Source organism: Paroedura picta, chromosome 2 (genome assembly GCF_049243985.1).
Source record: "Paroedura picta isolate Pp20150507F chromosome 2, Ppicta_v3.0, whole genome shotgun sequence".
Lineage (NCBI taxonomy): Eukaryota > Metazoa > Chordata > Lepidosauria > Squamata > Gekkonidae > Paroedura > Paroedura picta.
Genome location: NC_135370.1, coordinates 159,065,393 through 159,088,853, shown reverse-complemented (window position 1 = coordinate 159,088,853; position 23,461 = coordinate 159,065,393). Strand labels below are relative to the sequence as shown.

The 23,461-nt window shown below is 44.8% G+C and overlaps 2 protein-coding genes across 5 annotated transcripts in view; one reads left to right on the top strand and one right to left on the bottom strand.

Annotated features, from left to right (window-relative positions):
- DGLUCY (D-glutamate cyclase) overlaps nucleotides 1-7,897 on the bottom strand; it is a 32,860-nt gene extending 24,963 nt beyond the window's left edge. The window contains exon 1 of one of the 2 annotated variants that reach the window (XM_077323488.1): nucleotides 7,770-7,897. The gene's annotated coding sequence lies outside the window, so the exon portion shown is untranslated. Of the gene's footprint in view, nucleotides 1-46; nucleotides 82-7,769 lie in introns of those variants that run through there. The other variant, XM_077323489.1, reaches the window with a different exon arrangement.
- Nucleotides 318-23,461, top strand: part of RPS6KA5 (ribosomal protein S6 kinase A5) — a 61,634-nt gene continuing 38,490 nt past the window's right edge. Inside the window, exons 1-2 of one of the 3 annotated variants that reach the window (XM_077323486.1) lie at nucleotides 318-416; nucleotides 20,411-20,482. Coding sequence is in view for 2 of the 3 variants with exons in the window: in XM_077323485.1 (XP_077179600.1) it covers nucleotides 8,424-8,499; nucleotides 20,411-20,482 (148 nt within the window). In the remaining variant the exon portion in view is untranslated. Of the gene's footprint in view, nucleotides 417-8,026; nucleotides 8,500-20,410; nucleotides 20,483-23,461 lie in introns of those variants that run through there. The other 2 variants (XM_077323485.1, XM_077323484.1) reach the window with 2 other exon arrangements.

The following is a 23,461-nucleotide window of genomic DNA, read 5'->3' as shown; positions in this document are numbered from 1 at the left end:
CTTGGTTACCCAGAGGGATGAACTTAACCAACTATATTTAACTCACCCTTCTGTTAAAACAATCCTTCACTCTCCTTCACATCTTTGTACCGTCCAGCCTCCAACTCTCATCCCTCAAAATCTAACCAATCCACTACTAATTCCCAGAGTTTAACCTTTTTCCAGTACATAGCTCCAATTGGCTGATTCAAAGTGCTGCTCTTATTGGATCATGTGTTGCTGGGCTACATTTTCTATATTTTGCCTGCCAGAGCTTTTAATATTTGCATATAGACAATTTTATTTTGTTTCCTTGTCCAGGTGCCTCTGGCATGCACATTTTCCTCACACTTCCTTGGAACTCTAGAACAAACGTCATATCTATCGCTGAGACTAGTTAAACCATCACTCCTTACAGAGTAGCCATCCTGACTCAGGTATGTTCCTGACTGCAGTGTCTTAATGATATTAAGTATTTGTTGGTCTAAGACTGTATTAATGAATACTGAATGGTATTAGGCACCATCAATATAGTCCCCAATGGTGTCAAGCTTGTGCCTCTCTTGACCAGTTGGTGTATAGTTCGACTCTTGCCTTGATTTACTTTGCACTTGTTCAGCCGGGTGAGGCTTCGCCGGGGAGGGGGCTAGGGCCCATTTTATTTCAAAATATAATGGGCTTTCCCCCTAGTTATGCATATTTTCCACCTTCTGTTATACAGGAGGGATCAAAGAATCTTGGGGTTGGAAGGAACCCCAGGGTCATCTCATCCAGCCCCCTGCACAATGTAGGAATCACAATTAATTGCCTACCCACAGTGACCCCAATTTCATGTCCCAGTGATTCCCCCCACTCAAAATCTCCAGAATCCAGCCTGACATGCTCCAGAACAGAGACCACTGGAAAATCTTCGTTAGACTAGTTTAACCTTGTGTCTTGTTTTGATTAAGATTTGCATAAGAATGAGAATTCTCCATTCCTTTTCTTCTTTTGTTAAATAAAACAATTCACTTAGCATTTTTCTTTTTAAGTGATGCTAGTCTAGCTTAACTAAAGCTGTTCTTTACAGTTATTCCTGAGGCATAACAAGGGTACAACCAGTGGCCTGCAGTTCTCTCTGTTAGTAGCTCTGAGCTCACGTAGCTAGCAGTAGCTCATACGGCTTGCTATCACAGTTCTGACACTTGGATGAAACTCGGCAGCAATTCCTGGGAGAAAGTATGGGTTTGGTGGTAGTTTACTAGGTACCCCATTACCTCCTCCCCTCGTTTTGGAGACTCCCAGAACTCCCTTTTGTCCCTTTCCCCTCATCTGGAGGACCTCTCCACCCCCATATTGACAGCACCTAGCTTATTCATACCCAGCAGATCATTCAAGGTGACAATGCCAGGTTATGAAAGTGAGGCACTTGAAAGAATGACAAGCCCAGTGCATAGGATTTTCCAGTCAAAAACATTGCATACAATTCCAGTGAAATCAACTGGTCTTGCTTATCAATAGAAATGTCACAATCCAAGCCCAGTCTAAGGCTTAGCTGCACAAAGATAGTGTAGCACAGAGGCAAATACACTTTCTCTGTTTTTAACTGAAACAAGTCGAGTTTAGCTAAACTTGTTAATTACAATTACCCTTGAGACAAAGTAAGGGTACAACTAGTGGTCCCTGAATTGATGGACAGGGATCTCTTACTTCCATTTCTCTAGTACCGACGAGAAAGGCACATGCTTCAGACAGAGCATATGCCTCAGAGGCTGTAATAGTTGCATTGTATAGTTCATTAATTTATTATTTTCTTATTAGCTGCTCTAGCCTTGTGGAAAGGTACGATATTAATAAATTAACCAAGTACAATTGAAGGTGCTGCTTTTGTGGGATGAAGTTTCTATTAGTCCTTTGCCTACAATCCTTTGGTCCTTGTGACTACTGCATTATAAGAAGGGGATTATTCTTTGTGCATTATGCTTTAAGATAAGTGGAAGTGCCCAGCCCCAGTCTGCCTTGCACAGGATATGGCAGGGCAGTTGTGATTGCGCCATAATAGCTACTAGAAGCGACATATCTCACTTGGCAGTTAACAGGAAATCACAAAACCAAAGAAATATACATGCCTTTTTAAAAAGATTACTTCTGAAAACATTTATGACACCAGGATGAGATAAGGCTCAAGACAAATAGAGCTGCAGATTATCAGGGTTTTTAAAAGAAGCTTATTAAATGTTCAAATGTTATGTTAAATATATGTATCAAATATATTTCCACTACGCCCTGTATTGCCCTCTACACAAGGATGTTCGAATTAGGTTGAACACAGAACTGTCTACTGTCTCTGGATCTGATGATGATAAAATAATATTTCTTTTAGCAGATGTTTTCCCTCCTGTCACTTTAATGGTTGCTAATTTCACTTCCTCATCCATTACTATAAGAAAAAGGTTCGTTTCACGTATGGCTGAAGAATGCTTTAGTTGATTTTTTAAATTCCACTTTATTTATTTTATTCTGCACTTGCAATTTTTTTGCAATTTTCTTGTTGTGCTCACGTGTTTATATTTATATTGTAACATTTATATGTGTGTGTATCTATATCTATATCTATATCTATATCTATATCTATATCTATATCTATATCTATATCTATTATATCTATATCTATATCTATATCTATATCTATATCTATCTATATCTATGTGTTACCATTTTACTTGTTCGTTTGTTTATATAATTGTTATGGCTTCAGCTTCTCAATTCAGTTCATAAACTGCTAATAAACGGATCCAAACAATGCAAGCAAAACTTACTATCTCTTCAGTTGTTAGAAATCCATTTGTAATTTCGCATTCTTTAAAAATGTCCAGAACACTATTAATAGAAGTGTTTTAACAGACAACTCTTCCATCACACAGTTTCTAATGATTCCTTTACTGTCTTCCTATATTTTCATATTACTTCACAAGAGTAAAGGTTAGAATCATAGAATCTTTGACCGCTCCTGCGGAGCGGAAGACATAAAAGAGTAAGGGCAATGTGGGAGGAGGTAGGGCGGGCTCTGTCCGGGATAAAAACTCAGGGGGCCCAATCAGGAGCCGCTTTGCGGCTCCTGATTGGGCCCCCCGAGTGTCCATCCAAGGCCAAGCGGCCAATGGGGAGCCACTTGCCCAAGCCTCGCTTGGCCTGGCCGAGGAGTCGCCGCACAGACAGAGAATGCTGCCTGCCTGGTGAGTCCTCCAGCCACCTTCTCCTCCCATTAGGGAAAAGAGCAGGGACTCACGAGCCTTCTGCCGGGCCCTGGCGCTCCCTCGCAGCCATGAAGGTGCGCCTGGCCCCGGCAGAAGCCTCCGCTGCCCGCCGCCGTCCTTCTTAGGCTTCTGCCAGGCCCCGGATGCCCCTGGGCCCGGCAGAAGTCCACCCAACACACACACACCCTGCTCTTCCCCCTGCCCACCCCACCTCTCCTCTCCCTTAACCCTCCCCTCCGGACCCACACAGACGCATGCACAAACACACAACTTCTACCCACACAAACGCACGCACACACACACACACACACTGCCATCTCCTTCCAACTTGCCCCCGCGCCCACCCGCCCCTTCACATATACCCCTCTCCCATCCCATTCTATCTACCTCCCTGCCTGCCTTCTTTCCTTCTTTCCTTCCTCTCTTTCTCCATCTCCTTCCTGTCTCTCTGTTTCTCCCTCTCACTTATTTCCTCTCTTACTTCCTTGATCCCTTCCTGTTCTTCTCCCTTCTATCCATCCCTGCAAAATCCTCTTCCCCTCCTTTCTCCCTCCCACTACTCCTCCCCTCTTCTACCTTCCTTCGCGACATTCTTCTCCCCATGCACTAGTGCCCGCTGTATTTCCCTTCACAGCGGGCTTTAATTCTAGTCATAGAATAATAGAGTTGGAAGGTACCTCATGGATCATCTAGTCCAACCCCCTGCACTATGCAGGACACTCACATCCCTATCGCTCATCTACTGTAACCTGCCACCCCTTTGCCTTCACAGAATCAGCCTATCCGTCAGATGGCTATCCAGCCTCTGATTAAAAATCTCCAAAGATGGAGAACCCACCACCTCCCGAGGAAGCCTGTTCCACTGAGAAACCTCTCTAACTGTCAGGAACTTCTTCATGGATGTTTAGATGGAATTCCTTTTGAATTAATTTCATCCCATTCGTTCTGGTCTGTCCCTCTGGGGTAAGAGAGAACAATTCTGCTCCATCCTCCATGTGGCACCCTTTTAAATACTTGAAGATGGTTATCAGATTCCCTGTAAGTCGTCTCCTCTCTAGGCTAAACAGACCAAGCTCCCGCAGCAAAGTAGAAAAATTTTAAAGGGGAAATATTTCATTCCATAATGCTTACTCCCAGTTCCTTAGAAACATGCTGTTCAGACTAAATTGACAATTTACTATGAAATATAATTTGCATTATGTATCAAGGTCAGTTCCTTCTATCATTAACATTTATATAATGCCATATATATCAGTACTCTGATGCTTTATTATATAGAGAAACCAGATTTTCCATATAGTTCAAAGTCTTGTGCTTCTTAAACTAGTGCATCTTGGCAGACATAATGTTTGTCTTAGAAAAATATGCTGTACAAATTCAATGCTATTTCCATTTCTCAACCCTCACAGTTCAGCTCCACATTGTATTCATACGCAAAGGCTTGTGACATATGTGCTTGTTAATGTGTGCCAATTCCATATGCACATTTATTTTATAATAAATAAACAATTAATTTTGAATAGTTCAACTATTCAAAATCTTAAAAGAACTATTCAAAATCTTAAAAGACGATGCAGTAAAACTGCTAAACTCAATATGTCTACAAATTTGGAAAACTCAACAATGGCCACAGGATTGGAAAAGGTCAGTTTACAATCCAATCCCAAAGAAGGGCAATGCCAAAGAATGTTCAAACTACCGCACCATTGCACTCATTTCTCGTGCTAGCAAAGTTATGCTTAAAATCCTACAGGCTAGGCTCCAGCAATATGTGGACCGAGAACTTCCAGAAGTACAGCAGGATTTCGAAGAGGCAGAGGAACTAGAGATCAAATTGCCAACATACGCTGGATCATGGAGAAAGCTAGGGAGTTCCAGAAGAACATCTACTTCTGCTTCATTGACTATGCTAAAGCCTTTGATTGTGTGGAGCACAACAAATTGTGCCAAGTTCTTAAAGAGATGGGAATACCAGAGCATCTTATTTGTCTCTTGAGAAACCTACATGCAAGTCAAGAAGCAACAGTGAGGACTGGGCATGGAATCAATGATTGGTTCAAAATTGAGAAAGGAGTTCGGCAAAGCTGTATACTGTCGCCTTGCCTATTTAACTAGTATGCGGAGCACATCATGAGAAAGGCAGGGTTAGATGAGTCACAAATTGGGATCAAGATTGCAGGAAGAAATATCAACAACCTCAGATATGCAGATGATACCACTCTAATGGCAGAAAGTGAAGAGGAACTAAAGAGCCTGTTGATGCAGGTGAAGGAGGAGAGTGCAAAAGTTGGCTTGAAACTCAACATCAAGAAAACAAAGATCATGGCATCCGGCCCTCTCAATTCCTGGCAAATAGATGGGGAAGAAATGGAGGTAGTGACAGATTTTATTTTCCTGGGCTCCAAGATCACTGCAGATGGGGACTGCAGAAAAGAAATTAAAAGATGCTTGCTCCTGGGGAGGAAAGCTATGGCAAATCTGGACAGCATCCTAAAAAGCAGAGACATCACCCTGCCAACAAAAGTGCGTTTAGTCAAGGCTATGGTATTCCCAGTTGCAATGTATGGCTGTGAAAGTTGGACCATAAGGAAGGCAGAGCGTCAAAGAATTGAGGCTTTTGAACTCTGGTGCTGGAGAAGACTCTTGCGAGTCCCTTGGACTGCAAGGCGAACAAACCGGTCAGTCCTAGAGGAGATCAGCCCTCACTGCTCATTAGAAGGCCAGATCCTGAAGATGAAACTCAAATACTTTGGCCACCTCATGAGAAGGAAGGACTCCCTGGAGAAGAGCTTAATGCTGGGAGCAATTGAGGGCAAAAGAAGAAGGGGACGACAAAGAATGAGGTGGCTGGATGGAGTCACTGAAGTAGTCAGTGCAAACTTAGATGGACTCCGGGGAATGGTGGAGGACAGGAAGGCCTGGAGGATCATTGTCCATGGGGTCGGGTTGGGTCAGACATGACTTCGCACCTAACAACAAAGCAATTAATTCTTATGTGGTTGTAGTGAAATCACTGTTAGAGGATTCTGAGAAATGATACACTAGACCAGGGTTTCCCAACTAGAGGTCCATGAGAGCTCCAGAGGGGGCCTGCAGTCTTTCTTCTCCTGCTTTAATGGACTTGGCCACTTCTACTGCTCCCCTTGAGTGAGATCTCTCATGATTTCTATGCCTGGGGGGGGGGGCAGAGCCTGCATGCCTACTCTCACTTTAAACTGCCTCCTGTCTCTACCACCCAGTCCTCCTCCAGCCTGCCTGTTAACATTGGTGGTGATGTCACTTCCAATGACATATCATTTTGGGGGCATGGCAGGGAGATATAGTCAGTTGACATCACTTCTGGGGCTCCTCAAAGCCTGTCAAAAGGTTGAAATAGGCTGCACTAGACCATCTGAAATATTAAATATGTCATGACAAAGGAACATTTTTGTTATGTTTTCATTCTGCGAAATAACACAAGAGAACTGATACAAGTGGTCTCACTGAATGGCTCAAAAAATCCACAAAGTAGGTTTACCAGGGATGTGTCACCTTAGTCTTGTCTTGAAAAGCTCTAGGCTCTTAACCTTTCCTTGTACGAAAGATTATCATCTTGGTTGCACTTCTATGTAGATTCTCCAGCTCTGCAGTATCTTTTTTGATGTCTAGAACTGTATACACTATTCCAAATGAGGGTGTACTATTGTATGTTTTATTTTCAATAGCTTTCAAATAACCACCAAAAGCTTGCCTCTTTGATATTTTCATCAAGCTGTCTGGTACAACCCTTGCTCAGACCTCATCAGCCCCCAGGAGCTAGGCAAGATGTCACTGGTTGATATCTGTCCTAATAAAACATCTTACATGTCTTCTGCTCAATGTGAGGGAAGTCAAGTTTAGTCTAAGCCCCCCCCCCCCCCCCGAAAGAATCGTGGGGTTGCAACTACAGTGCCATACTAACATCTGGGAAACACAGATTTTAATCTCCACTCTGCCATGGAAGCTTCCTGATTATCCTTGGAATGATTATGATATAATGGAGAACAATGTAAGCTGTTTTGTGTCCTCATAGGGCAGAAAGGCATCATAAATGCAGCAAATAAGCAAATAAATAAATTGTCTGGGAGCCACGATGGAAATGTGCCACTGGACTTCGGACTAAGCTTTCATCATGGTATAAGCTTTCATGTGCATGCACACTTCTTCTCAAGAAAGCTCATACCTTGAATAAAACCATGTTGGTCTTAAAGATGCCACTGGACTTCAATTTCGTCCTGCTGCTTCAGACCAACCACCTGCATTGAGCATGTGAGTGAGTTGCCCTGAACTCCAAACTCATCCTTTGCAACTATGCCAAAGGTAGGCTTGCTGCAGAAAATATGGAGGCCAGTCCGACCCCCCAAAAAGCAATAGCTTTGCACATTCGTTTCCAAACTGCTCAGGTGGATTCTCCCAGTCCGCCTGGTAGATTATTTACAATACAATTGGAGCGATGCTCCGGTGGGAAGAGGCAGAATGTCCCTGGGGGAGAGGCTCTTCCAAGGAGTGACAATCTTTCGGGCTCAAGTCACTTACCGCGCTCTCTGCGTGTCTGAGCGACAGACCAGGCCCCCACCCGAAAGGCGGGGCCAAAATATTTACTCCCAACGGGCAGGATAAAACTAGCGAGCGAAGCTGGAGGGCGGGGGAAGCGCCGGAGAGACTAGCGATTGGCGCAGGCCCCGAGCCAATGAGGGCGCGTGCCTTTTGGCGGACCGAGGGATGGAACACGCAACGGTCGCCGACCAACCGTTGCCGTCGTGTGTAGTCTCGAGCGCCAATGAGCGTCCGTCTCCCCCCATTGCCAGAGAGAGGCGGTGAGGAGACGAGGGAGTCGCTAGAATCGCTTCGCTATTACGGCGCCTGCTGCCTGCCCCTGGCTGCCCCCCCTGCTAGAAATGGGGGGGTCGGTGGGTGGATGAAAGGGTCCGGATTTCTGGGAGGGGTGTTCCCCCCCCCTTCAAATGAGCGCTTGTCAATGTAGGCGACTTAGTTCATGGTTAGCCCCCTAGTCTTTTGAAACAGCGAAACACTTGGAAACATGAAAGGCGTTTTTGAGGAAGAATAATTAAACAACAACAACACCCCCCCCCCAAGCCCACCCTCGCAGTCAGGCTGCGGTGACACCGCTCTCCCGCGGCACCGGAGGGGGCGGGTGGGGAGAAGCGAGTGAGGGGAGCCCGTGAGGAAATGGAGGGACCTTCCCCTGGCTCCGCGGAAGGAGGGGAGCTCAGCCTCCTCACCGTCAAGCACGAGCTGAAGAACGGTGAGTATTGCCAGCAGGGTGGGAGGGAGGAGCCAACGGAAAACGGGGGCATGTAGGGGGGGGGGAGGGAGGTGCACGAGGAGCCCCGTGTGTGTGTGCGCGTGGGGGGGGGGCAGGTCACGGGGGTCGCGCGCTTTTGGCGTGTTGTCAAAGTCAAGGCGGCAGTAAGATGACCCGACGGGCTCAGGGCGAGTGTGGGTCTGCCTGTGCGTGAGGGACGGAGTGATCTGGAAGGGAGGTGGGGGGGGTCTTCAAGGAGGGTGTTGTTGACCGACTGGGGAAGGGGCGGTGACTAAAGGCTATGCAAGGGGGCTGCAAGGAGAACGGGGGAGATGAGGAAGAAGACTTGGGGAAGGGAGGGCGGGGAGGAAGAGGCAGCGGGGGTAGTTGTAGTGGGCGGGGGAATCGATGAGAGAAATGTTAACTGGGGTGGAGAAGAACAGGGAAGGCTAGACGTTATAGGTCGGGAAGGGAAGGACAGCGAGGGTTTGCTTCTTCATTCTGAAGAGGGGTTATAGGAGAGTGCATAAAGTAGGGCAGCGCACACATATCCTTCTTCCTATGAATTCTGTAAGTCTATTTTTGAGAAGTGGTACTCGATACTGCTTTGGGCCAAGGCAGGTTTTTCTACTGTTCCCCTAATTGCCAACCATTCTGCACCGTGTTGTGAACTGCTTATGTGACAGTGTGGGATGTATATTATTCTTTGAAGGTACTTTTTGAAGAACACTCCCCTGTTGCTGCTCTTTTTGCATTCAGATTATGTTTGCTGTTTGTGCTAAAAGTTTGTGTTAATCCTATGCAGGTCAGACCATTGATCCATCTAACACATTGTCTACTTGCAGTAGATCTCCAGAATCTTATTGCATAGGTCTGGCCGAACACTTGTTATGTGCCAAAGGCTGAACCTGATATCTTCTCTATGCAAAGCATGTGTTCTGTCACTGAGCCACGGCCTTTGCCCAATAACGTCTTTCCGTCTTCCACGTTAAGTTTGTGTGGGCAGTTCTGCCCATTTTGTATGTGAATGCTGGTTCTTTTTATGTAAAGTTTTGAAATACTTGAGTAGCTAAATTAGTCTGGCATAATTTTTGTCAATCACAGTTCATGAATCTGATGAAGTGAGCCACAAGTTATTTATACCGGGAACAAATCTTTGTATTATTGAAGTTGATACAGGGATTCAGAAAAAGAAATAAGGTAATGCGTAAAGTCATTAAACCCCAATAAATGTATGTTTTATTAACTGAAACAACTCACACGCACACACACCACATAGCTTTTGGCAACTTGTCTTCTGAGGAATGGATGTACTAAATATGATTTGGGAAGTGGTTATGGCGCAGTGGTAGACTATGTGGCATGGAGAAATTCCCAGTTCTATCCCAGATATCTCCAGTCTGTGATACTTTGAGCTGCTTCTAGACTGACCAAGATGCATCAATAGTTTGATTTGGTATGAGTTCATGTATATAGCTAAAGATTAGAAAGCATGTTGGTAAAATGCGGTATGGATCCTAATTCTGTCAGGTGGATTGATAACTGGTTGACAGATCGTGCCCAAAGGGTATTTGTAAATGGTAAATGGTAAAGTGGAGTGCCGCAGGGATCTGTCCTGGGGCCTGTGTTGTTCAACATATTTATAAGCAATTTGGATGAGGGATTAGAGGGGGTACTTATTAAATTTGCAGACAATACTAAACCGGGATGGGTAGCAAACACAACAGAAGACAGAATCAAAATACAGGATGATATTGATAGGCTCAAGAAGTGGTCTAAACCAGTGTTCCCCAGCCTTTTTATTACCGGGGACCACTCAACGCTTGACAATTTTACTGAGGCCCGGTGGGGGGGGGGTAGTTTACTCCTCTTCTCTTAACCACTGACCTAACGCTCTCTGATCGCTATGGTAATGTTTAAACATCCCTTCAAAATAAGATACAGACACGCCACAATAGTGAACATAAGGAACATTTTATTTTCATGGAAGTTTTAACTCAAGACAATGACATATCAATGGGAACCCTGAGCTTGTTTCTCTGCAACGAGATAGTCCCAACAAGATAGTGATGGGAGACAATGACACCCGAAGTGTGTTGTAAAGGGCGGGGGGGGGGAGAAGGCCTCCTTCACGGCCCACGTCCAATTAGTAGATGGACCACATGTGGTCCACAGCCAACAGGTTGGGGATCGCTAGTCTAAACTTAATAAAATGAAATTCAATAAGGACAAATGTAAAGTTCTGCATTTAGGTAGGAAAAACCAAATACCGTATATACTCTCATATAAGCTGAGGCACCTAATTTTACCACAAATCTGGGCAAACGTATTGACTTGCATATAAGTCGAGGGTGGGAAATGCAGCAGTTACTGGTAAATTTGCATTAATTGAGGCACCAGTAGGTTAAATGTTTTTGAATATTTATTTCAAAGAAAAACAGTAAACTAGCTCTGTAAGTGCAAAAGAGGACCAGCAAACCAGAGCAGAAAAACAGTACCCAAAGTTGGCAACCTATTACAACAAGTACAACAGCTACCAAACTGGGAGAATGGACTACTCTAACTACAGCTAGTGCCCCCCCCAGAACAAAACACTGAAACTCAACACTGAAACTCAACACTGAAAGAAAGAATTCTAAAAAACAACTTTTAAAAGAAATACAACCACAAGAAGTAAAGGCAAACAATGCTGCACCTCAGAAAAAAGAAGAAATAAACATTAGGAGAAACAGTAAATCCCAAAGCATCTCCAATACCCACCTAAACCCCACCCCAACCACAAAAACCAAAAGAATAGTTTAGAAGAAGTGAAGGCAAAAGTAAAAAAAAAGATTAGTCCTTCAGTCAAACCCTTGCTGTCCTACAAGCAGCCAGAGCAAGCAAGATTCAGCTTGCAGGAGGTTTGAAGAAGCGATGTAATGATTGGCTAGGGAGCAGGCTGTTATTTCAATTACCATATATACCCACGTATAAGCCGAGGAGTTTTTCAGTGTGAATACTGTGCTGAAAAACTCGGCTTATACACAAGTATATACGGTACACCAATATAGGATGGGGGAGACTTGTCTTGGCAGTAGTATGTGCAAAAAAGGATCTAAGAGTCTTAGTAGACCATACATTGAACATGAGTCAGCAGTGTGACTTGGTGGCTAAAAAGGCAAATGGGATTTTGGGCTGTATCAAATGGAGTATCGTGTTCAGATCATGGGAGGTGATGATACTGCTGTACTCTGCTCTGGTTCGGCCTCACTTGGAGTACTGTGTTCAGTTTTGGGCACCCCAGTTGAGAAATGTAGACAAACTGGAACGTGTCCAGAGGAGGGCAACAAAGATGGTGAGGGGGTTGGAGACCAAGATGTATGAGGAAAAGGTTGGGGAGCTTGGGCTGTTTAGCCTGGAGAGGAGACTGAGAGGGGATCTGATCCATCTTCAAGTATTTAAAAGGGTGCCATATAGAGCAGTGGTCCCCAACCTTTTTATCACCGGGGACCGGTCAACGCTTGACAATTTTAATGAGGCCCGGGGAAGGGTAGTCTTTTGCCGAGGGACGTCGCCACCACCAGCTGAGCCCCTGCTCCACTTGCTTTCCTGACAGTGCCCCTGACTTCCCGCCTCCCACTGAGGTGTGCTGCCAGCAGCAGCTGCGCAGTGCCACCCCAAGGGGGAGCCCCAGCCATGGCAGCCACTGGAAAGCACCAAAGGTGAAACAGTGGCAGAGTGGCAGGGCAGCCCCTGAGGCAGCAGCCAGGGAGGAGGATGAGAAGGAGCTGCGGCCCGGTACCGACTGATCTACGGACCAACCCCCGGACCGGGGGTTGGGGACCACTGATATAGAGGATGGAGCAGAGTTGTTCTCTCTTGCCCTGGAGGGACAGACCAGAACCAATGGGATGAAATTAATTCAAAAGAAATTTTGTATAAACTTCTGGAAGAACTTCCTGACAGTTAGAGCGGTTTCTCAGTGGAACAGGCTTCCTCGGGAGGTGGTGGGCTCTCCATCTTTGGAGATTTTTAAACAGAGGTTGGATAGCCATCTGACGGACAGGCTGATTCTGTGAAGGTTCAAGGGGGTGGCAAGTTATAGTGTATGAGCGATAGGGTTGTGAGTGTCCTGCATAGTGCAGGGGTTTGGACTAGATGACCCATGAAGTCCCTTCCAACTCTATTATTCTAGGATTCAATTGCAGATAAAGAAAGCACTGATGTGCACTACATGAAATACCGAACAATGGTACATTCCCAGAAGAATTGTTAAGCATAGAGTAATTTATGCAAAAAAAGGGGTCTGTTCCACGTTCCTTCTAACCTCCACAAAGCTTGAAAGGTGCTGAATACTCTGTGGAGATTTTTGAAACATTAAATTCCGCAATTTAGAATGCTAATTGTGGAAGTTATAGTCATGCTTGAACATTATGGGAATAGGGATACAAAAGGGTACTCTCAGGTTTTTTTAAATGCCTTTAGAGAGAGTTTTAGTCATCACTGAAGGGTTTCTTCCTGTTATCTTAGATGTTAAAGAAAATTGAAACATATCTTAATTTCTGTACATGGGTTATTATAGTTTCTGTACATGGGATATTATAATAAGGAAAACTGAAATGCTACTTACTTTATTGTAGTACTAGATTTAAAGATGTATAGGAAAATAAAATGGGCGGTAGCATGCCCTCTCCTGCCCCTGGCCCCCTTGCAGCTCTCCTGCTGCCCCCTCGCTGCGTCAAAGCCTTTCCCCCTGCCCCCCTTCCCCCTGAGGCCCCAGCTTTGGCGCGGGGAAAGGAGCAGGCCCTGCTCCTTTCCTGGTGGCGAAGCCTCTCCCCCCGACCCCCTTACCCCTGAATCTGGGATGTCTGGGAGGGGCCAATGGGCCCCTTGGTCCTGGACTGACGTTTTGATTGGCCCCTTCGAGTTTTTATCCTGGACTCTCCCCGCCCCTTTCTCCACCCACTTAGCCCTTAGGGCTTTATTCTTACTGCTCCCGCGGAGCGGTTTACAGATTATCAAGTGAAAAGTTTTCCAAATCATAATATAGTGCAGGTAGTAGATGACAAGTTATATAGCTGTGGTAGAATTAGATTAAAACATGATTCATGTCCTGAGAAGACAGTAGTATCTATGCAGGGCATACACAAATTTGACAATTTTATTGCTGTAACATAAGGGAAATAAATTTTCAAGGTATATTGTTATTTATTTATTTACTGGGGCAAAGCCCGTTGCATTCAGGGATACAACAGGCTCAAGATTGGGGGTGGTAGAAGAACTCCCCCCCCCCGGATGGCCTCCCCTCCCCCCAGAACCTGAAAGAGCTCCAGGCTGTAGGGAACTCACCAGCAGAGGCAGCGCTCACACAGCAGGGATCTGCAGTCTCCAAGCATTGGAGGGAAGTGGAAGGAGAGGATGGTCAGGGGTGGGTGATGGAAGGCAATTGGCTGGCTGCTAGACAGGCAAGCTGGTTGGAGGAGGAGGCACTCAGGGATGGGACACCTGCCATGGGTGGGTGTTAGGCACTTAAGCCATAAGACCAGCTCCTTACCAGAAATATATAGTGGAACAGATTTATTTACTTTCTGAGCACAGCTCCTGGACCAGCTAGCCCATGGTAATTTACAATGTAATTTAAACAGTAAAAAGAGTACAAATCAAAAGAAAACATAACATTAAAAACCCTCCCTTCCCCCATTTAACAAAAGGCCATGTATGTTTTTGAGTAGAACAACTTGTGTGCATTATTCCAGTAGTAATGAAGCATGTCCTACATTTCTTTTTTTTAAGTGAACATGCTTACTTAGAAGAAAATCCACAAGGTGCTTGCTCTATGTGCCCAAACCTTTAGCAAATCCAAATACATGAGAAAAGGAGAGTTGATTTAGAGATTTGACAAACAGCAGGGGAAATTGTTCTAACTAGCTTTCAGAGATTACTTTACTCTGGGTCTGAAGATTCTCTTTAGCCTTCATGGCTTGATAGAATATCTTTTGGGAATGGAGAAGGTAGGAGTTTTGGGTGGGTAGAACTGATATGGTAGGAAAGGCTTGGAAGATGGGTAAAATTTATAGCAGTCAAAGCTATGCTTTGTATCTTACTTCATATGATGGGAGAGCGTTGGATACCTGAAAGTTGGGTGACATAATTTTTTTGAGAAATAAATAAAATATATGTATTTATTACAATGTGCAGTAAAACTATGATTTAAAACCACTGACGTAATCCACTCTTGAAAGGGTATTCAGGGTTTTTTTTAATGCCTTTAGAGTTTGCTGGGCTATGATTGTGCTGAAAAATCTAGATTGGCTGTCCTCTGGTTCTAACATTTAAGGCTACCAGTTGCTTTGGGTTGGGGTACATGAAGGACCACTTCTACCAGCTTGCCAGTTAAGGTCCTTTTCAGAAGAACTCTCTGTCCCCACCTGAAGTGATATGGTGGGCAATGATAAGAGACAGGGCTTTTTTGGTGGTGGTTCTGTACTTTTAGGATGCTGTTCTCCATGAGACTCACCTCGCCTTCTGGTTCCTGCCTAAAACATTTCTTTTCTGCTGGGACTTATCGGCATTTATATCTTTGTTTCATGGTTTGAGAACTGATTTAATTGTATCATTTTAGGTTTATTGTGTCAATGATCCTGTTTTTATATCATGGGTTGTTTGTACTGGTCTGATTTAACATCTCGTTCTGTTTATAATGGTTGCGTTTTAATACGTTTGTTTTCATTTTAAGCCATTTATTTGTTTCTGAAATTTATATGCTGGCTTTCCCTGGGGGCTCAGGATGGCTTGATACAGTGATGTTTTACAATCGAATTCAAACATTTATAAATTTATAATGTACATTTAAAACAGTATAACATTTCAAGGATTCACTGCTGTTCCTCTATTCAGAGAGAAATGGAAGTAAAGTGCTTTGTTAGTACTTTGAGACAATGCTGGGTTATCTCTGCTTATGTCTGGGTGCTCTTCATTTTTGTAGAGAGGCCAGTTCATTGATAGTATATGTTTAAGCCTCAAGGAACAACTCGATTTTACATGCCCTGTGGAACTGTTTTAGGCCCCACAAGGCCCTGATTTCACTCAGAAGAGAATCCCACCAGGCTGGTGCCAGGGCTCAAAAAACACTGAATCTGGTTGAGGCCAGTTTTATTTCCCTGAAGCCAGGGACCTTGAGTAAGTTCTGAGTGATTGATCATAATTGTCTTGGAGGGAGGAGGTAGTTCCACAGGTATGAAGGTCCCAGACCATGTAGGGCTTTAAAGGTTAAAACCAGAACTTGATTTGGTCTTCGATTTGGAATCAATGCAGCTGGGAGAGTACTGCTTGAACATGAGCTCTCCACCTGATTCCTTTGAGGAGCCTGACCACTGCATTTTGGACCATAGAATGAATTGCAGTAGTCTAATCTGGAGGTCATCACTGTGTGGGTCACATTGACCAGGTTGAGTGACCACAAGTAGGGTGCTAGCTGCTGCACCTGGCAGATATGGTAAAAAGCCTGGTAGGGAGCTTTTGTGACCTGGGCTTCCATCAAAAGAGTGAGCCCAGGATCACAAACAGGCTCTTGAAAGTGGTCGAAGTTGTTAATTGAACCCTGCCAAGAACTGGGAATTGCAAACCTTAACTTGGGGCATGCTGTCCCAGCCCCAAAGGACCTTCGTCTTAGCTAGATTCAACTTCAGTTGACTGCTTGAGCCAGGCCAATACAGCTTCCAGACATCTGGGTAGAGCGTTTGGGGGTATCAATGGATGGTTGTCCATCAGCAGATAAACCTGGGTGTCATCAGTGTATTGATGACATCCTATCTCACAGCTCTGGATTACCTGGACAAGGGGGTGCATGTGGATGTTAAATAACTTCAGGAAGAGAATTGCTCCTTGCGGAACCCCACAGTTTAGGTCATATTGCTGAGATGTACTCTCTCCTAACACCATCTCAATCAGTTCTCTTTAGAGCAGTGGTCCCCAACCTGCGGGCCGCGGCCCGGTGTCGGGCCGCGAAGGCCATGGCGCTGGGCCGCGGCTCCCTCTCCCCGCCCCCCCCCCGCAGTAAAAAACTTCCCAGGACGATGCCCTGCCGGTCCCCAGCCTCAGAAAGGTTGGGGACCACTGCTTTAGAGAATTTGGGGGGTAGGGAATAGATCTTACTGATGTTACAAGTAAACACTGGCAGAGGCAGTGTTAGATGGAAAGCCATAGTGGTTTTAACCTGAAAGGCAAACTGTCTATAAAATGCTTCTTTGTAGTACGTTTTTGTAGTATTCCCTCAGATGTGGTTATTCTTCAGTTTTTATATGGTTACTGTTTCACACCAACTTCTTATGAGAAAATGGGGTGGTAAAATCACAGTATGAGAACTTTGCTACCTCAGAAATAAACATGTAAATTGGCCAATGTTAATTTGTGTAACGAGTAGCTTTATTCATAAATGAATCTTGTTAACATTGACATCATGTTAGCATTAATTGTGTCTGTTTCCTCAGGGATCAGAAGTGCATTCCTTTGGCAAGCTATTATTTTAATAATGTAATAATAAAAGGAGGTGTATATATATGCCTTTCTTATTTAATCCACTAGCTTCAAAGCCTGTTCCTAAGATGGGCCTTGAAAGGGTCCCCTCCCCTGGCCCCCGGCCAGGCAGCTTAACGTGGCTTTGGGCTGCAACTCGCACCCAGATCAAGTGGGGTGGGCGGGAGCTGGCCAGCTTGTTAGCAGGGCCAGAACAGAGCTCCTTAGCAGACAGTCAGCAGGCCGGGAGGCCCTTGTTAACAGGCCTAGCCTAGCTGGCCAAGTGGCCCTTGTTAGCAGGCCCTCCACCCTGACCATTTGCCCAGGGCCCTCTCGCCTTACCTGCTGCTGGCTCCAGGAACTGAGGCACGTCTAAGATCAAAAAGGCTAGAGTCCAGGGACAGAGGGCAGGAGCTGCAGGGACAGGGCCAATTCCAACTTGGACAGCTGGACACGTTCCACCCCGGAGGCTGTTTCACAAATATATAGAGGAACCATGGAGAATAAGGATGTGTGTCATGCACGCAATATTTCTAGCATTCTTGTTTCTAGCATTCATGTTCTGCATTGAGAATTTTAATAATGTATTTATGTCAGTTTTAATAATGTAAATGTGAATTATTGAAATATTTGGAATATTAGATATAATATTTTAAATTATGACAGTTGTAGAATTACATCAGTTTAATGATGATTAAGATTTTTCCTGTCATGTTTCTTCTAATCATTTTGTGGCACGGAAATGTATGCTTTTGTTCTTGAAATAACACACATGCACACACACAGAGTAGCTTTTGGCAACCTGTCTTATGAGTGACCTCTAAATATTTAGTCCTGAGAATTCTATTTGTCATTGCATATACTCATAATAGCTGTTATTAATAATGCCTCAATGTACAATGCCCCTAGGTTTATGATCGCTGTTGACTATTTATGACAGTTACTAGGCTTCAAAGCCCGCTCATAAGAGCAGGCTTTGAAAGGGGGGGGTGCGGTGGCGGCCCTCAGCCCCCCCGCCCGGCCCCCTTCCCGCTGAGTCCCCAGATTCCCTGTGGGCCTCCCCCACCCGCCCCCCTCCCTGCTGAGTCCTCAGCTTCCCTGCAGGCCTCGGAGCAGGTTCGCCGTGTCCCTGAGCAGGTCCGTTTGCAACCACTCCCAGTTAAGTATCTTCTGCAAATTTAATAAGTACCCCCTCTATTCCTTCACTCAATTCATTGATAAATATGTTGAACAACCCAGGGCCCAGGACGGATCCCTGAGGCACTCCACTTGTCACTCCTCTCCAAGAAGTGATATGATTTTGCCAAGTTGGTTTCCCTCGCAAGAGAAGACTGAGAAGTAGAAATTGAGAAGTTCTATCCTCTCTTCATCATCATAATCATCTGTTATAATTTCACTTTCTTGTTCACATAATGGTTCTACCTTTACTCTTTTTCTTACTTTGAACATAACTAAAGGACCCTTTTTCTTGTGTTTAGCATTTCTCACTAGCCTAAGCTCATACTGAGTTTTAGCTTTTCTAACACTCACTCTATAAGCCTTGAATATTTGTTTATATTACTCCTTGCTTATAAGGACCTCTTTCCATTTCCCAAATGAGTCTTATTTATTACTCAAATCTTTTTGAAAGCAGTTTATGGAGCCATCCTCGTTTCTTTAGGTTCCTCCAATTTTTCCTTCTGAAGGGGATTGTTTGTGTGCCTTCAGTATTTCATTTTTAAGAAACTCCCATCTCCTTAAGTTTTTCTGAGCATTGGATTCTAATTAAGTTTGTTAAAATTTGCTTTCCTGAAGTCCAGCCTATACTATGTAAAGTTTTTCTCTGCCACAAGAATGTAAATTCCAAAATCACACGGTCACTACTACCAAGTTTGTCCACTACTTTCACCTCATCATTTCTTCCCTATTGGTAAGAATCTAAAATTTTGGACCCCCTATTTGCCCACTCCACCTTCTGGGGAATGGAGTTGTCAGCCAGACAAGTCAACAACTTATTGGGTTTTCATTTTTAGCGGAGTTGGTCTTCCTACAGGTATCTGGGTGTCAGCAATCAAGCTGAGCCCAGCTAGTAGAGTCCGAGGTAAAGAGACATCCCAGATTCAACAGGCGGTTGAAAATCCAAGGAAGAACTTTATTAAACGGATACTACAGAGTTGCTGGAAAAAGCCAAGATCTACGGAGCAAAGATCTTGGCAGTTATGAAGATACAGTAAACATCTCAGGCTTATTATAGGGCACAGTCAATAGGGGAGGGGGGCTTAGGCATCTCGGCCGTAGAGCACAGGGCACCTAAGGTGCAAGAATTCCCAGCTGGGCCAGATGGCTTGGCTTTGAGTCCAACAGTTACATTTCTGTTGAGTCTCCACTGTCTCTGCAAGGTCGTAGGAGCAGTTTGATAAGGTAAACAGATAGTAACGCCCTGCTGGGAAAGCAGGGGAGGCATGGAGCCAGTGGACAGATTTATAGTTTTACAAGGTCTGGCCTTGCCAGGCTGCAGGAAACAAAACAGGCATGAATCGGGGTTCATGACAATGTGTAATTGAAATCACCTGTGACCACTGTGTCCTGCCTCTTTGAAATCTGGTCTAGGAGTATCACATCCAAGTCTTCTGACTGGCCTGTTGGTCCATAGCAGACACCTACAATAATACCACTACTATTTTCTACACCTTTTATTTTTACCTAAAGACTCTCAACTGAATTTCCATGCTCGGATACATGTATTCCCTCACAAGTATACACATTCTTAACATATATTGCTACTTCTCTCCCCTTTTTTGTCTGTCCCTTTTAAATAAGTTGTACACCTCAATCCCAATATTCCAGTTATGAGTGTTATCCCACCAAGTTTTTGTAATGCCTGTTAGATCCCTTCCTTTATTAGAACTTTAGTTCTTCCTGCTTGCTTCCCATAATTTTTGCATTAGTGTAGAGACATCGTAATCCTTTATTCATATGTCTCAGGATTTTAGTTTTTGAATTTACCTGTACATTAGTGGTTTCCTGCATATGAGCCATTCCCTGTACATCTGCAGGGTTCCCATTTACACTTATTGTCCTTTGGTTTGTCCCTTACTACTCTCTCCTGCTGTTCAATTAGTGTTTCCTGTACCTACCTCTTCGTTTGGCCCATGGTACTTGGCTCTTGATACTAATGATGGGATAACTCCAGTTTCCCCCTTTTCTTTTACATGACTTTGTATCACATGATTTACGGTAGTGGGAGCACATGACTCAGTGGGTCACAGCTTTAGAAAAGTTGAAGTTGACTGCACTAGAGGCTATATTGGGAAGGCTGGAGTTAAATGTGAAGTCAGTTTTTTTTAGTGGTGCCATTTCTTGCAATGTCTTGTTTAGCACTTCAATATGTGTTTGAAGAGATAGAGATTTGAAACTAGACTGTTTTGTGTTTTCTTAGCAAACTTGACAGGCCATGTGGAGAAGGTGGGCATTGAGAACTTTGAACTTCTGAAAGTTCTTGGAACAGGAGGTAAGAATTATTTTTATTTGTTAATGAGATTTCTGAAAGTATCTTAAAAAAAGAATTATAGTTTAGAGATTGATACTGGGAATCAGGAGCATTTTCCCCCTAACTAGCTGTCTCCTGTGTTGGACAATTAACTCCTTCAAATAACTGCTCCATTGCTAGTCCTTTCTGTAGATACCTTCTGCTATTATGCCTGCAAGAGTTCAGTAGAAATCTAGCAGAACTTTTCCTGGCAGGTTTGGGATTTCCATAATGCTCATAGCTGTGTTTGTATGTTACATAGCTCTGAAATAAATTGCTGTTTTGCTTCTCCATGACAGGGATTCCTAGTGTTAGCTAGTAGATTTTCTGTGCATATGAATTTATGAGAAAGCCAATCATGTAAGATGGACCCTCCTCATTAAAATGTTATAGGCATTTTTTTACTACTGGATATAACTGTAACTGAAAACCTGGAAAAAATTCTAGTCTTGCATTTGAGTAAATATAATAGTAGGAACAATGTAGCTGAAGTCATGCTACATATTAGAGCCACTTGCACATTCATCAGCATTTTCATACAACTACTAAAGTATAATCTAGTCACATATCTTACTGTTTTAGAAGCTAATCAGGGGGGTCTATCTAGTACTTTTGTCAACAGAAGGCACTGGCAACTGTGAAACATTGTCTTCTCTTCTTCAGTGATCCTCCAGCAGGGCAGTCTCATGCCTGGGACAAAGCTCCTCATCTAGGTTGCAGGGTCAAGCAGCTTTGCGATCCCTGTTGGAGAGGGACTTGTCATAGGGGCTTTTTGCACGGCTTCAAAATCGCACAATGGTTGCCAATTGGTAACGCTATTGATTTGCCATAACGCACGACGTCGTACACAATCTGCAACACTCCTGAAACCAATCCGCAAAAAGCGCTTCGTTGTAGCGCTTTCAGGGAAATCCCAAAAAGTGGATTCACCCTCCGGATAGCGATACACTCCTGCAACCAATCTGCAACACTAGCGCTAAAGACCTGTGCGTTACCATTGTTGCGGGTTCTTCAAAGTCCCTCCTCCTGAGCCTGTCCTCCAAACTTCCGGCGAAGCGATCGCCATTTTTTTTTCTCCGAGCGAGCGGGGATAAACGCACCAGCGAGCCTCTTTCTGTTTAGAGGCTTCCCTGGCTTCAGTCCTTTACCTTTAGTCACTAAGCACAAACCACATAAAAGCCCGTTTGCTGAAATAAAGTCCCTTTATTTTTTACACATTAATTCAGCCAAAAATCGGGCCCGTGAGAGGGGGGGGGGTTTATCACTCGAGGCAGCGTGGCAACGATCATACGATCAAACGACAGCTCACATTAGGCAGCTGGATGGGTCTCTCCGTTGCAACGAATCTACCTAGATTCGTTGCTATGGGTCTGTTTTTTTTTTTTTTTAACCTTTCTTAAAGGGAAAGGGGCTGTTTGGGAGCATGCTAACGGCTGCCCATTGGCTGCTTGACGGCCAGGAGCAGGACGAACTTGGCAATAGCGCTTCCTTTCTAGCGATTTCTGCCGAGACCGGAAGCCTGTGGGAAACGCTAAAAAACGCAACTGATTCCACTACAAAGGCAGGTATGCATAACGACGAATTCCACTATTTTAAATGGCGATTTTTCATTCCGCAAACAATTTGCAACAAAGATCCCCGTGCGAAAAGGCCCATAGTGTTCTCCAGTTTTTTTCAGCCCAGCCCTAGCAGCCTGATGTGCACTTTCCTTTCGTTTCCCACCATTTCTTTCTCCCCTTTTCTGGGAGCAGGGCATGAGTGGGTGGCCAGCTGTGAGCTTCAGAGTGTGTTGAAGGAAGTGGTGGCTGTGCCAAATTCAGCCAACCAACACCAAGGAGGTGTGAGGCGACCTGCCTCATGGTACTGAAGCTGACCATTGGCTTTGAGAAGAATGTGGAGCAGCATGGTGGTAAGCCAGACAAGCCCTGTGGAGCATGTGTCAGGTGGGCAGGAGGCTCCATCAGCCAGCAGGTTGGGAGTCAGAGAGAGCGTGAGCTGAGAGGCCTGCTTTCCCCTGTGGGCCTGTGACATGTAGCGCACAGCTGGCTAGTGGGAATCGAGAGGTGAATTTGCCTCCAGGCTGCAGGGACCTCCAGTTGGGTGACTGGTAGACTTCACTAGTGGACACGCTTGGTGGTGTGAGCATCCTTGTTGTGGAATTTGGGAACTGCTTCCAAACATCAGAGCCAGTAAGATCTGGGTGACCTCTTCTGTTTCTTTTGCCCAGGGAGGAGGCAAGATGGCGACCAGGATCCGACTGGCGTAGGGCATGTGGCCTAAGGATATGATGGCTGACTTAGACCTTTCTCCTGCAGCCAGCCCAGCTCCTTTGGTGAATTTCCAGCCAACCCATGAGGCCCAAACCCAATCAGCCTGTTCAGGGACAATCAGCCTGTTCAGGAACAATGTTCAGGGACAATGCCATGGCATGAATTAAAGGGGAAATGCAAAGGGAAATGAGGGTCCAGTTTTTCTCAGGCCATTCCTAGGCTCAAGGATTCCTCCAAAGGGGGCTGAACAAGAAGGAATTGTTTTCCCAGTGCATCCTCAAAGAGGGGAAGGGGGATGGAATGCTCAGCTTTTCAGCCTAGAAAAAGAGGATGATCTGAGATGGAACATAGCCTTAGGAGGAAGGATGGTTATGCCCCTGAAACAGAAGACTCTTCAGAGGAAGGCTTAGCTTGGGAGGAAGAACCCCAGATTACTACTATGCAAAACAGGCTGTTTTCTCATGAGGCTTTCTGCAGATTGCTGCCAAAGGTCATGAGGATTCTGGAAATCCAGTGTGCCAGTAGGGAGTTTGTTAATCAGGACCCAGATGCCTCCAGGGTCTAAATAAATAAGGCCACAGCTTTTATTATTATTCAAATGAGCAGCACACCAGAGATGGGGTAGATCCCTAATGCCAATCCTCCCCATCCTGCAGCCAGCAGACCACAGTCCCATGGGTAGGGTAACCCC